Below are 14,927 nucleotides of genomic sequence, written 5' to 3'. Positions count from 1 at the left end.
CAAATCCATATAGAATTATGTCAAAATAGCGTGGAAAGCGCAATAACAGAGGCGGGACGTCATATGTTTAACAGCTTGCCTGTCAAGAGGCTCTTGAGGGGCTTGAGAGGCTTCAAGCTCCTCGGGTTGATTTCTATCTTTTCTTTTCTGTTAAAAGACTTTGTCTTGTTCCAACAATTGCAGGCGCATACTCTGTTATCCATACCAGCTTCAATATCTGTGGCTAGCTTCCTCTCTTGGATATTTTTTCGTTTATATTCTCCTCCAAATGTCATTGATTTCTTTCCCCGCTTTCTCTTACTAAATTACAATTAACTCCGCAGTTATCAAAGCCGAGCTGCATTTACTGATATCTTTATGGTCCTGGTTAATTGAAGCTTATTCACATTCAATGATATATATCCGTCTTGATAGGACTTACGAGCTCCAGATGGCCCAAAACCCTATTCGGGCAAGGATGTGCGGGTTTGGTGAAAAGGTACTATTATAATGACTTCACTTAACGCTTTTTGATTGACTTCATACGAACGTATATTGTTGCGAATCAATGATAGACAGAGCTGCTGGTTTGTTTTACTTGCCCTATTTATGTACGCTAAACGTAAAGATAATAAGCAGCAAAAGAGAGTAATGGATTGATGGATTGGAAAGTTTTTTGTCTTGTTCATTTCAGGAAAATTGCCAAGGAGCAAGCATTAATATTGATTCATAATACTCAGCACCTGCATATCAAAGTTTTATGAAAACCAAAAAAAAAAAAGCTTATTGGAACGAATGAACTGCAAAAAGAAACTTTGGGTCAAGTAAATCCATAAAATTTATGTTCATTTAGTCCTAATATACATTTTTTTTTTTTTTTTTTTTTTTTTTGCGTTCTCATACTGGGCCATATCTCTCAGGACAGGAGACCTATGGATCCCCCGCCAATAGTCCGGCTTATTGTTAGAAATGAAGATGGCACGCCAATAGATGTCAGGTACTATATGATAAAAATCAACGGAAAAAAATGGGATCTGGTGACATTTGGGCATAACCATTCCATTGATCTGAGCTCTAAGAGCTAGTCGAGCTATGAGTGTTGACAAGACGAATTTTTCTACAATCTTTTTCTTTGCTTTATCTCCGTACACTCGTCTATTTAATTCATCAAAATCAACAATAGCCAAATGGATGTCAATTTTTACATGGTGATGGCGGACATTTATTCCGCGGATACGAAAACCCCATGCACATTGGTCACCAATCCGGTATCATCGGTGCAGTCGACGCAAGCACCAGCTACAGGGCAATCTGCAGGCGAATCTGTGTTAAGCTTGACGCCTACACCGCCAATGGCGAGCCGCAACTTGACTGGCTCTACTGTCGCGTCTGGCAACTTACTGACAAATCTCGAGAATGAAACTGGAGTATATTTTGTTTTTCAGGATATCAGTGTTAGAAGTGAAGGCGCATACACTCTTAAATTTTCTTTTACATTACCTCCGACGTAAGATGAGAGAGGCTGTTTTAAAGATTTACTCCTTGGACGTGAGAAGCTATCTATTCACTGATCTGATTCGAATATATTATATTCATTTTTATGCATTCGATATATTTTTTAAATAGACCTGGTGGTCCACCTTCTCCAGTTAGAGCTACAGTCTTCTCAGAGCCTTTCACCATTTATTCTGCCAAGCGGTTCCCTGGGATGACTGGTAAGGTTATTTTATATATATATTTTTTTTCTGTAAAGTTGAAGTACTAATAATGATTGTATATATGCATGCAAAAAAAAAAAAAAAAAAAAAAAAAAAAGAATCGACGGCACTCTCGAAATGCTTTGCCAAACAAGGAATCAAAATACCTATCCGCAAGGAGCCTCGGATCAGCAAAAGTAAGCGACTAGCAGAGCTGGCAAGCGGTAGCAACAGTCGTGGTGGTGTAGTTTCTGAAAGTGATGACGATGACGATGGTCAAGGATAGATGTAGTAATTTTGAATATCTTGGCTTAAGATTATCATAGCTCTGACAAACTAAGTTCAAGACTTTATCTTAATTTTTTTTTTTTTAACCTGGCAACTTGACATAGACCATTTCATTGTTCTTTTTTTTTTTTACTGTTTTTGTTTAGTGATAAGTTATCTACAACTATTAATAATCTCTTTGTTCTTAATTGATCTTTCTTTTTCAAATTGTCTATGACTTACCTTACAGTCCTAAGGCACTGTTTTATAAAATGAAGCATAGAAGAGTATTAAAGAGCAACATACAATAGGAAATGTGTGTGATATGGTGGTTGAATGACACAGCTGAGAGCTGTGACAGAAGGAAATGGGTCTAAAAGGTAAATGAACGGATTTATCCTGCCTGTCTCGCGAGAGCATACGAGAAAGAAACGGAGAAAGAGAGAAAGAAAATGAAGAAAGCATGCAACCAACGATGGTTATTTCTTTATTTTGCAAATGTGGAAATATAAAAATAACAATAGAAATTAAATTAGTTTGCGGAGTAGCATGTGCCACAAGAACACGAGGTAAAATATCTTTTTTGGCTCTCATCTTAAAACGGTCTTCATTTAACCTCACTCTAAACCCCTGTTATTGTAAGTTTATTCGTGCATTTCTAACAGTTTTTTTTTACTGCATGTTTGAATGTATTTATATTTTTATTTCCTCTCTCTCACTTCATCAGTCTTTCTGCTTGCATCCTCATCCATCTATTTGCCCATTCTTCTTTCTTCCCCATCCAGCCTTACAGTCTTCCTTTTGTCTCTTTACTTTTTTGCCCTTTCTTGTGCTAATTTATTCCTATCCACACAAGGAACGTTTTTTAATTTTTTCTAATCTTTGTAGTCCTTTCCTCGGCTAATCTTGGGCCTTGATTGCGACTGTTTCCATCTTCTCTCCACCTCATCATGAACAGAGATCACCCTGACCTTCGCAAACAAAACGGACAGTGGCAAAATCAACAATCTTCCTATCATCAACAGCAAAGCTCACAACCTCAACGGTCTCTACACCCTTCCCAAAACCGCACCGCTTCTCCTCAACCTACCTCACCTACTAGCCCCAACATGCACATTAACACCAACGCTAAACCTGGCGGTGGAGGTGGTCCTGGGTCGCAGCAGCGATCTAACCCTTCATCACCTTCTGGAGGATCAGCTGGAAATGCTATGGAGATTGCTGCCAGACACTATGAAGCTCTCCAAAAATATCTTCTCGCACATATTTTAAAAGGTGAGTCTCTTTTTTTTTTTTTTTTTTTTTTTTATTTTCTCAACTTTGAATACTTCGTATCCAGGATAATAATAAAAAAATAAGCAAGGAGGAATAACAATGCTATCCCATTCCGGCGACTCAAACCAATTGATCAATCAGGGACAGCTTAGTCGCCTACTTTGAGTGAATTTTTTTTTTATATATAGCGTGTACTTTGTCTATGTAATTCAATTCATTGAATATATCTTTATCATGTATAATGTACCATTTTTTGAATAATTAGAAAAACATGGTGTGAGCGAACAACGTATCGCCGCAAGAGAAAAGCTGTCAAGGTTATTGCAGAATCAGCTTCAGGATCTTTCAACAGATGTTTACGATGAACTGAAGCGGAGAACAGACGAGGTGTTAGGTATGAATGGTCAGAGATCTGCTTTTCCAAATATCCATTTAGTCTTTAAGCTTCTTGTTTATGTCTTTTTTTTTTTTTTTTTTTTTTTTTTTTGTATTTTATCAGTGCCATTCTTGGCTGTTCGAGATGACTTTCATCCAAAACGTAATCAGGCTCGTCAGAAGTTGGCTACTCTCCCTCAGAACCGATTCAAGGATCTTGCCAGTGATGTCTACGTCCAGTTGGAACGCCAATTCCCCACTTTGTTGGAGATGTTTCCTGTAAGTTGACTTTCATCTTCCTATCCTGTTTGTAAAATAACTATATCTCTTAGGGTTGCAGTACCTCTTTATGAGTTGAACACGCATCTGTTTTATTATTACCTTTTTTTTTTTTGTTGCGCAACCTTTTCGTTGATATGAGTACCTTGACTCCTTGTGAAATAATGAGCTAATAATTACTGTTTGTTTTGCATTCACCAACTACAAACCATCTCTGTTCATCTATTTACATTGTGTTATATGCTCTTACTTTAGCTTAAAGCATTGGAAGAGAAAGAATACCTTTTGCAACAGTCTCAACAGGAGCGCGAGTCAAACGCACCTGCTGTTCAGCAATCTAGCGTAGTACCTAATGTGGCGACATTCACTATCCAGGACAGTTCGAATGTGGAAGAGGACGACTCCTATTATCGATCGCCCAGGCAACAAAGCCCATCCACCCCTATGGCATTAGAAGGGAGCGTCAACTTTGCGAGCCTGGACAGTCTTATGGCGGACATTGGCCATATTGTGAGCAAGGATGGTTCTGATGCTTCAAAAAGCTCGAATGCTAACGCTAACAAGGGAGCAAAGGATACCTCCAAGGGCTTGGATTCAAAAGGTTCTTTGAGTGCCGGTGTCAATGCGGGTTCGGTAAGGAGATAACAATTGGGTGCGATTAATTTCATGTGATAATCAACAAATTCTAATCCTGAACCTATTTCAATCCCTGTTATATCTAGCTTCCTTCTGATGCAACCCAATTAGAATATGAAACCCGGATTGTAGCTCTTTGCAAAAGGCTTCAACATCTCGAGAGTGAACTTGGTGACGCAGCTGACCGTCCCGAAGGCTCCCGTCTTGCTCAGGTGGAGCGCCAACTGTCCCAGCAGACAGAGCTTTATAACGAGCAGACATCAAAATTGTCCAAGCTTCAGCTAGACTACAACAAGGTTCTGGGCGACTATCATGCTCAGCTTGAGGTAAGCAATTGGGACGAGCCAATAGTTGGTTGCTACCTTCACTTGACCACTTTTGGATTTATATTAATGTTATTCATATCAAACATACTAGACTGTCGATATGATAAATCAGGAAGTCAAGTCGCTTGTGATGGAGACGAAAGGCCTGAAGCAGAAGAACATGGATGCCGAAGAAGAGCTACAGCTTGCGTACGACAAGATCAAGCAGCTTGAAGATGAAAATAATGATCTTAAAGCGACCATTGAGGACTTGCAGCGCAACCCAAAAAAGAGTACTCAAGAAGATGTTAACTACGCTAGCACAAGCGTGTCCAATAACCCTGCATCCAATAGTAACAATTCAAGAGACAATAACGCTGCTCGTCCCGATCATAAAGCGGAAAACGATTCCAACAACAAGGATTGGAATCATGACCGACAACAAGCTCGCCTCAGCGTTATGATTAACACAAGCTCAGTCGTTCACAAAGATAGTCTGGATTCTTTCCGTAATGCTATCGATGATTTGCTTATTGCCGCAAGGTAAAGCGTACTCTTTGTATTTGTACCTCTTCATAGCCTTTATTTCAATTGGGGATATTTTCAGTAACTAATTTGAGACGCCTTAAATTTCTTCCTTCTCTTTCTCTCTTTTTTTATTATTTATTTTTCTAGGTCGGATTCTTCTTCTTCAGTTTTGCTTGGCATGAAGTCTGTTGTGATTGCTTGCAAAAACGTGACCGAGGATGTAGATGATTATGAGCATGAAATGGGTCCAGACCAGAGTTTCACGGAACTGAAACAGGAGCTTTCTGCAGGGCTTACACAGTTAATGACAGCTGCTAAGGCACATTCTAACGCGTTCAATGAGGGTGAGGAAGAATTTGACCGGTCCCTAGGCGAGCTTGAGGCAGCAGCAGATCAATTAGAGGCTATCGTTATGGATATCGTGAGTGTACCTAAGCGCGTTGGTGATCAGCAAGAGAACGGTATGAACCGTGATGTTTATGACGAGAAACAAGATAACAGCAACAGAGCTGGTGTAAATGACAAGCACCCAGGAGGGTCTACTAATAAGAATATTGACAATGAGGAAGGACCGATGGATGCTTTGGATCTAAAGGTATGCTTTATCACGGTGATGAAAATCGATGAACATGTGTAAAATGTTTGCGGATTCTCAAATAGTTTTTTTTCCCCCCTCAATCTTGTACTTCCTGAAACAAATGTAGATCTACCTCGAGACTCAGACAGCATCGATTGTGTCTTCTATCCAGACATTGCTCACCTCTCTCCGATCTAACTCAAGTCCTGATGACATTTGTGAAGCCTCTGACACTATCACTAAAGTGGTTGATCAAGTTGTTCGTCAGACACGTATGACCCTTGCCACCCCCGATGCGATGTCTGCGCCACAAGCTCAGGATCTTCAGTCTCAGGGTGAGATGGTACTGGAGGATCTTGAGAATTCCTTAGACCTGCTAATTGAGATGAAGGAGCAAATAGAGCAAGAGCCTGAATTGGCTCAGTCAGCATCTACGGAAGCTAAATCAATCAAGCAGAAGATGGCCAGCGCAAGTTTCGATATTGCCAAATACACGAAGGAGTTGGTCAGTCTGATTGAGGAGTAGGAAAAAAAAAAAAAAAAAAAAAAAAACAGGGGTAAGCTCCTAAATTAGAAACCTCTTCTCCGACGAAGTAACCGAGCAATAAAGCCCTCATACAAACGAATAATTCCAATCCATCAACATGGTTCCACTCACTATTATGACAAGATTCTTTCACTCCCTCGTTTTTTTTTAAAAAAAAAAAAAAAAAAAAAACACATTCACCAACGTAGTCTTACTCATCATAATAAAAGTAAACTAAATGAATGAAGAATATTCACTACAAAAGCTATCGGTGGAACTGAAAAAGGCTCATCAATAAATTAATAAATCTGCTTACTGGCCAATGCTCAGAAGGATGAATAGGATGTTTGCATGTATGTTAATGTGAATGCATGTGTGTTTATGGTAAATGAAAACATTCAAAATGCAACTAAAAAAAATCCTAATATGTAATGCAATGTGATGCGGACAAGGCGCAGTAATGCCGAAGCTCCTTCCATCTCTTCTCTTAATCCTCTTCGCACCATTGGAATTACTGTTTGTGTCTCACCCTCGGGGTAAAAAAGATGAGAAAGAGAGAGAGAAAGAAACTTGAGCCCTTGTGTAGCTTGATCGAAGATGAAAGGGTCACACGCTCTCGCCATTCCTTTTCTATTTTTCTATGGTGGCAAAAAAAAAAAAAAAAAAAAAAAAAAAACCACATGGGGAGGGAGGGAGGGATCCATAAACAATAAGGAAAAAAAAAAAGCTCGATCAATGCCGATTGTTGTACCAAATGCATTAATAACTTGTCCATATTGGTGCATTTTAAACATTTGTCTTTTTTTTTTCCGCTTTGCTCATTCCTCCATCATTTAATAATTGTATGGATATGTATTACAATTGTACTATGAAGATGATGCCCCCAAGCTCATTATTAATGATTTAAAGAGCGTTAAATGGTTATCATTAAGCTATTTAAGCAAAACAGAGATTCTTTTTTTTTTTTTTTTTTTTTTTTTTTTTTTCGTTAAAAAACAAAAAGAAAGAGCCAAAATAGGCATGCATGAGAGTAAAAGAGTCGAAAGTCGATCCTGCATTGAACTAGTAAATATTTTTATAATAAACTTTTTATTTCTTGTGGAGTTGTGAAGTTTTAGAAGGTCCCCCCCTCTTTTGTAAAACATCATTCAATATCTGTATAATATAAATGTAGCATATTCATGTAGAACGGATGGGTCCATTCATTCATTTAAACTTATCAAAGCGAACATGTGCCACGTATCCTTTAGGTTTTTAATTATGTGAATTAAAAAAGAGTTCAACCCTGCTTCTGTCCTCAGCCCAGCACAATAACAACAAAAAAAAAAAAGGTTGATGATCGATAGATAAGCAATCTTTTTTTTTTTTTTTTGCCTATAACGGTCCTCTTTGGTAAAAATATTACTGTGTGTCGCTTTTGTAATGCATTATGAATTGCGAGGAACTTTTTTATTTTTATTTTTAAGCAAATAGATGACTTTGCATTGTGGGCGCAGAAATTTACATTAATATAATACATGTTAGCATTTACATTGCATTAGTCACAAGATGAAGATCTTTTGGAGGCTTTTTTTTTTTTTTTTTTTTAAAGATAAAAAATGAATGGTATATTTACAATAGAATATGAAGCTGTTTCTACAATAAAGTAAAGCAATAGAATATATATAAAAAAAAAGCTATCTACAGAAATGGATGATGATCAAAAGAAGATGAATGTAGCAATGAGTGGATGAAAATAAAAATAATTAGCCTTTTACATGTGGTTCTCAAGACGACGATGCCTTTGGAGCGCATCACTGCGACCAAATCGTGATGGGCAATGTCGGCAAGCATAAGGCTTGTTGGCCATGTGTTTCGATTTGACATGGCGGTCTAGGTCATGACGACGAACAAAGTCCCAGTCACATCCAGGTTCGGGGCATTTATGAGGACGCTCACCGTTATGGGTGTTGAGATGTGAACGCAAGTTGAACGCGCGTGTGAATGACTTGTGACAACCCTCAAAAGTGCATGGATGCATCCTCTTCTCGATCGTATCGGCTTGTTGTCTAGGCGCTTTGCCATTATTTAAAAAAGATGATGACGAAGACGATGATGACGATGACGAGCCCAAAGATGTTGGTGGCGATGATGATGAAAAGGACGAGTTGTCCAGGATCGAATTATGGCTGTTAATTGATGACATGGAACTGTTGCGAGAGTGACTTCCATGAGTTGATGGCCCTGATACTCGACGTTGTGATGATGATGAGGATGAAGATGATGTTGTATCAGACCTTAGCCGTTTGCCGGATGACATGATGTTATCCTCAGTACGCTCATGCTTTTGACCATATGAAGCCCGACGGGACGAACGGTTAGGCATCGACAGAGGTGGGACATTGGAATCATCGCCAGGATAAGCACTCTGGAATCCAACATCTCCATAAGTTTGGTCTGAAGGCATCAAACCGTGACCATCTTCATCTCCAAACTCCTCTCCGTCATCATCGTCATCATCAGAATCATCACCCTCTGCAGACTCCAAGTGGGGCTGGACAGCTGCTCCGGGCAAGAGTGAGTGGTGGCCAGGCATTCCGGCTGTACCCTCACGTTTGCGCTCCAAGAGGAAATCGCCCTGCTGGTACAGCAGTCCAGAGGATGCACCCCAGGCACCAAAGTTGAAACCATAGTTGGGCGCAACAAAGGCGGAGGAAGAAGAGGAGGAGCCGGAGGAAGAGGAACTTGCAGAGGAGGAACCCGAGCCTGAGGACATGGACATGGAAGGATCAAAGTAACCTTGTTGGGAAGTTGCTTGTTGCTGAAGATGATGAGGTTGAGGATGTTGATGGATGTTGATGGGTTGTGAGTATTGATCAAAGTAGTTGGCGCCTCCAAGGTTAAAGGCTTGAGGAGAGTCACACAAGGAGGTGGGATCCATACCAGGGCCGTCAGCACCACATCCACCTTGGATCATTGAGTATGGGAGCTCATCAAAGTAGTGGCCGTCGAGCATGAGGGAGTTGTACTGCATGATCTCGAGCGGCTGCATATCTCCCATTAGGTTATTATATGCGCTATTGGGGTCCTGGAGGGTAGGGTCCATACTTTGGGAAAAGGACACACCAGAGGACTCATTAGTATTCTGAGCCATCATCATAATGCTTAACAGATACGTATCATCTTGAGCGGTGTGTTGTGGGGGCTGATGCTGATGCTGTTGTTGTTGGTGCTGTTGTTGTTGCTGTTCATAGGCGGATGAGGACGAATATTGTTGGTGCTCAAGAGAAGATTGAACAGCGACCTGCTCCAGTTGTAGTTGGTCCTGCTGGAACTCAACCAAGGATCCAAATCCGGGGAAACCTTCACGTCCCAAGGCTTTAGCAAGAATCGGGTAAACCAAGGGCATGTGCAGACCCACGTTGGGAGGCATTGTAGAAGAGGAAGCAGAAGCGTTGTTGCCAAAGGAGGTATTGAAGTCAACTGCTGTGTTGGCAGGGGACGCGATAGAGTCAGTATCTCGTTGTTGCTGATATGGCACGCGTGAAGGGTCCATGGTATAAGAAGCGTTCTTTGGGTTGTGGTCGAGATGTTGTGGTGGAGGAGAGTTGACTAGAGTGTCGTAAGAAGACGAAGAAGAAACAGAAGAAGTGGAAGACGACTGTTGTTGTTGTTGTTGTGAGATGTCGAAGTTGTGGGAGTCAAGACAAGAATCAAAGTAAACTTTTGCGGATGACGAGTCTTGGTAACGATGTTGGTGGGGAAGGTCCATGGAGCGGATGAACGAAGACACAACAGGAGATGATTTTATTGAAGTATTAGACGAAAAAGTGGAAGAAACACACGGAGACATGCGACAGAACACGCGGAAAGAAAAGAAAAGAAAAGAAAAAAAAAAAAAAAAAAAAAAAAGAGAGATTGAGAGGGGAAATGGAAATGAGCAGTTATCACACTAAGATTGATTGAAATAAAGTAGTGGGTAAACAGTGACAGAATGAGTGCAACAAGCGTAATATGGACAAAATAGACAGCAAAAAAAAAAAAAAAAAAAAAGCCAGGGGCAGAAAGGCAAGTGTAAGAGATAGAAAATAATGATTTATTCCGCAGACAAAAAAAGAGATAGTTAAAATCACACACAACACACAGTTCAAAATCAATGAGAGAGATGAAAAAGTTTATGTACAAAGTGATAAAGAAGAGCAAAAAAGGATGCAAAAATGCTGATGTGAATGAATGAATGGGTGGTGAAAGATTGAAAGCGGGGGCAGAGGCAGAGAATTGGTCCGTTTTTATATCAAACTTGGGGTGTGGGCGTGAATGTGTGAATGCGCAAGGAAAAGAGAGTAAAAAATAGACATGAGACACACACAAAGCAAATAATTCAATTCAAATGAGATGCTTTTCCTCAGTTCAATGTTGAATAGGGTTTAACTACCTCTTATTCTATATTGTATATATAAACATTATTTATTTAACATTAGTTGTATTTTATATAATATTGTATTCTATATTATACTACTCTATTATTCTTTATATCTATAATATATATATGTTATCGCTTGTTGTTATTGTTGTTGTTTGGCTTGGTGGTATTTTTGTCCGTCCACTCCTTTCTCTCGCAGCTCTCGACCTCGTTCTCTCTCTGCCTCTCCTTTTTTTACAATGGTTGCACACAATACAACAATACACAATAAACATCAACAACATTGGCTCGATCCTTGATTCAATAAGAAAAACTCTTTCTTAGCCCACTCATAACGTCCAACAAACAAAATAATAATAATAATAAGGCTCGATCAAAGGAAAAGAGCAAAGCGAATGAAATTGGAATCGTTTGGTCAGCCCATGAAGTGACAAATGAACAACTCTGGTATCATTTTCACATCCTCATTTCTCTCTTGAACGCTGACACATTTTACTTTGCACTTTCACCGGCTGATGACAAATTCCAACCTCCTGCTCTGTCAGAGTCCTACACTACACCAGTTGGAGATGAGCAATGACCATTTTCAGCAAGGTGCACAGTGTGCCATGTTATCTTCTCCGATTAACTGTCATATTTTTTTATTTTTCTTTATTGGATGTATACTGCACATTCTTACTCCCTAACTCTCCTTCCGAGGATATTTCTATGACGAAAGTACATCATACATGTACTATTTAGTACATCAAGAGATGGCGTCCAGGCGGGAGTCGGAAGAGACACCGAGCAAGAGAAGGACAGAGATATGGTCTCTCTCCGAATTGAGTGTATAACTCTAAAAAACCTGCTTTTTTTTTTTTTTTTTCTTAGTGGGTATGGTGGCAAAGTATTAAATATAATTGAATTAAAATTTAGGCAGGCCTAGCCTTGGTTCCTCATTTTTTTGCCCCGAATGCTCTCTGTCTCCCATGGACACACAAAGTATACATTTATATATATAAGAGCACACGTCTAGATGGATGAATAAGATGATGTGACCAAAAAATACTGTTTATCTGTCATGGCACTAAATTAGCGTGGAAAGCTTTTCAAATACATGTTATTCAAATACAAAACTTGTTCAACCCGCGGGAAAGAAGCAAAACGCTCATTGTTTATTTTTTTTTATTGAAACAAATATTCAATTGCACAGTACTCATCCTCCATAATGGTGATACGAAGGCAACTTGATCGAAGCTGTGCATTACAAGACAGCTGAGCAGTCGACAACCATCTCATACTATAATTAAAAAAGCATTCATATCATTATACAAATCTAAACAGTGACAGTTCGAAAATAGGTAGAAATAAAGGAATCAAGAACAGTATATTGTAGTTTGGAAGGGACCGATAGAAGGAAAAAAAAAATTCGGTTGTTGACATTCCCTTGATCTAAAAAAAAAAAAAAAAAAAAAAAAGAAAGCGTGGTGATCATTGTTCTTTTTTTTTTTTTTTTTTTTTTTTTTTTTTGATTGCATGTATCATTATTATGAGTGGTTCTCACTACAGTATATTTTTTAATACAATAAGATTAGACAAAGGTCAGGGATATGAAGCGTCATGATTCAATAAATTTTTCTCCTCGGAGCGATCATCACACTCTTGCTATATCATTTGTTCCACTTTCACTAGGAAGACGACGAATGCGAAGGGCAGATCCTATTTTTTCCTGCATCTAGAACGAATAGCCAAAGATGCAGGATCATAGGGAAATAAAATGTAAGTAAGAAAAATGCAGGGGAGGGGGTTGAGAGGGAGGGAGGAGAGGTTGTATGTGTGTGTGTTGATGCGACCTTAGTAAGTAAAATAAAATCTAGGCACTCTGGACGGAGTAACGATATGCATTCATGAATGATTCCATTCTTTTAAAGTTGCGCCCATGGACGTTTTTTGTTTTGCTGCCGCAGCGTTCCCGCTGCGGTGATGTATAATGTTTTTTTTTTCTAGTTTAGGAGACAAGGTTGAGCAAGCTCGGTCGTTCTTAGTCAAGAACAAGAGAGCGAATCGAAGAATCTTGTTTTGTTATTGTCGACGATATTGGGTGTTAAAAGCTTTGTTATCAATCTTGCATGTTCATCTTCGACTCAGCCTGCTTTTCAATTGGGTCGTTTATCGTGAATGTGCGCATGTTTGTCTGTCACTTTCGGGTACATTTCTGTCGTATTGGATGGATGTAAGGTACTCTTTCCATGGTAGTTTAAACTTTTTTTTTCATATTCCCAGTACACGAACATGTAAACAAAAGAGTGAGGGGGCGTACACTCAAGGGCGATAATCCAAAAATACAATTTGTCATGCGCCATCTCTCATACAAATACCCTTCAGAATAGCATTCATATTACACAATTGACATAGCCACGCTATTAATTTCGACTACTGTACGACTACTTCTACTACTAAGTACTATTATATTGGTTGATCTAGATAGTAGGATTAATATATAGTTTACTCAAGTTTCGGTCACCAAAGACAATATGTCTAGATACAGTACAAAATCAAACAGAGTTGGTCTATACGCATTGGCTACTTTTGTCTTTGTCATGCCATGCAATCTGCAGGAAAAAAAAAAAAAAAAAAAAAAACGTGCTCTCTCTATTTTTAGATTGAAAGGCAAACAGAAAACTCAATCCATCTCTCTATCTCCCATTTTTGCATATTTGTCATACGCACCCCTTTTTTCACTCCATGTATTCATTTGCAAGGGACAATATGCAACTGGCATGAACATGTAAGAAAAAAGAGGGATCTCCATCTGCTTTTCCTTTTTTATTTTTTCTCACATGGCTTACCATTTGAAATACTGACAAGCAATATTTATTTTATTGAATCTGTCGATTCACTATGGATTTGTCCGTGTGTAGAATCATGCACGTAGGCGTGAACGCCTCACGCATGGTATAAATGTGTACAAAGATATACTTCTTAGATGTAACGTTACGCCAGACTAGAGTAAAAACAGAAAGTAAAAATAGACGGTGTATCCATCAAGTCGCCGTGTTATTTTGTTTTTCCTTGTGTTCTTGTACACTTGAGTGCCATGCAAAATATTGACGATCCAACGCTAGGCCATATTAATATCCACATATATAAATATACAAATATCGTTCTTGTTATATCCTGTATAAATAAAAATAACCAAGAGTTCGGGGCAAAATCAAAAGTATAGTTATAATAATATAGGTTTGTCTTTTTTTTATCAAAGGGATGGGGCGTTCCTAATACACTAAAAGGATGTGGGTGCATGATCACCGAGAAGATCTTTTTTTTTTTTTTTTTTTTTTTTAATTTTTTTTATTTTAGAGCAATGATGACGATATTCTGGTCCAGCCCCGCCACATTAAGATCTGTTACTGGAAGTGTATTACTATGCTTCTCTTAAGCCTTTGAGGAATGAGAAGAGGGGGGGTTTTTTTTTATCTACTGTATATGTACTACGTTGCAAGATAAAAATAACAATATCATACACCATGGGCACTTATTCCTTGATTGCTTGATGCCTATTATTTGTTTTTATGGGAAAAAAGAATGCTATGCTATTCATTGTTTATAACCTCTACTTTTAAGCAAGCCAATTATGCTGATCTGAAAGAGACAGGAAAGGGGAAGAGAAAGAGGAGAAGAGATTTCAATTGGATGTCCATGCGTTGTTGCGTAGTGAGATCAAGTCATTTGAACGAACACCATACACTTTTTGCCTTAGCCCTCCACATATCGCGTGTTAATATTAATAATTAATAAGATGGTTGTATGTATGAACACTTTTTTCTTTTTTAAAGACATTGTGCCGTTTTGTCAGAAGAAGTCCGTCCCCAAGTAAAATGCCTGGCTGTTTCCACAATTTGCCCCAATGGGATTGTGTCCAGCGAAGCAAATGGACGGGATAGAACATGGTCAGTGACACAAACAATCCCGCCAAGTCAGTGAGTGTTAACCAAAAGAAACTTTTTCACCCTTTTTTTCTCCATGGAGAATATGGCGAAACGCGACCCACATAGTTCATTCTGCCGATTGAAATGAAACAACTTCTATGGGAACGCATTCC

General features: G+C 39.0%; 3 protein-coding genes across 3 annotated transcripts; 2 read left to right on the top strand and 1 right to left on the bottom strand.

Moving 5' to 3' along the window:
* The first annotated feature begins 297 nt into the window (after positions 1 to 297).
* On the top strand, positions 298 to 2,075 carry BCR41DRAFT_185398 (velvet factor). The gene is made up of 4 exons (XM_022019785.1): positions 298 to 478; positions 900 to 976; positions 1,163 to 1,486; positions 1,606 to 2,075. The coding sequence occupies exons 1-4, from the start codon at positions 392 to 394 to the stop codon at positions 1,742 to 1,744; spliced, it is 627 nt and encodes a 208-aa protein (XP_021877088.1). The 5' UTR covers positions 298 to 391; the 3' UTR covers positions 1,745 to 2,075.
* Positions 2,076 to 2,607: 532 nt separating this feature from the next.
* On the top strand, positions 2,608 to 6,446 carry BCR41DRAFT_361713 (hypothetical protein; the record flags this gene model as incomplete). The annotated part of the gene is made up of 8 exons (XM_022025590.1): positions 2,608 to 3,218; positions 3,484 to 3,612; positions 3,718 to 3,872; positions 4,128 to 4,505; positions 4,595 to 4,834; positions 4,926 to 5,356; positions 5,489 to 5,936; positions 6,046 to 6,446. Exons 1-8 carry the CDS (start codon positions 2,894 to 2,896, stop codon positions 6,442 to 6,444), a joined length of 2,505 nt encoding a protein of 834 aa, XP_021877087.1. The 5' UTR covers positions 2,608 to 2,893.
* Positions 6,447 to 8,197: 1,751 nt separating this feature from the next.
* Positions 8,198 to 8,464, bottom strand: BCR41DRAFT_312304 (hypothetical protein; the record flags this gene model as incomplete). The annotated part of the gene is made up of 1 exon (XM_022021080.1): positions 8,198 to 8,464. One exon carries the CDS (start codon positions 8,462 to 8,464, stop codon positions 8,198 to 8,200), a length of 267 nt encoding a protein of 88 aa, XP_021877086.1.
* Between the last annotated feature and the right edge of the window lie 6,463 nt (positions 8,465 to 14,927).

Source organism: Lobosporangium transversale, assembly GCF_002105155.1.
Source record: "Lobosporangium transversale strain NRRL 3116 chromosome Unknown BCR41scaffold_50, whole genome shotgun sequence".
Taxonomy (NCBI): Eukaryota; Fungi; Mortierellomycota; class Mortierellomycetes; order Mortierellales; family Mortierellaceae; genus Lobosporangium; species Lobosporangium transversale.
This window is presented reverse-complemented; position numbering and strand designations above follow the sequence as displayed.

Excerpts from the sequence above, each read along its gene's own strand:
- BCR41DRAFT_185398 (XM_022019785.1), top strand. The coding sequence starts at position 392 with ATGATATATATCCGTCTTGATAGGACTTACGAGCTCCAGATGGCCCAA. Across the intron at positions 479-899 it reads TGTGCGGGTTTGGTGAAAAG|GACAGGAGACCTATGGATCC; the intron begins GTACTATTATAA and ends CATATCTCTCAG. Across the intron at positions 1,487-1,605 it reads TCTTTTACATTACCTCCGAC|ACCTGGTGGTCCACCTTCTC; the intron begins GTAAGATGAGAG and ends TTTTTTAAATAG.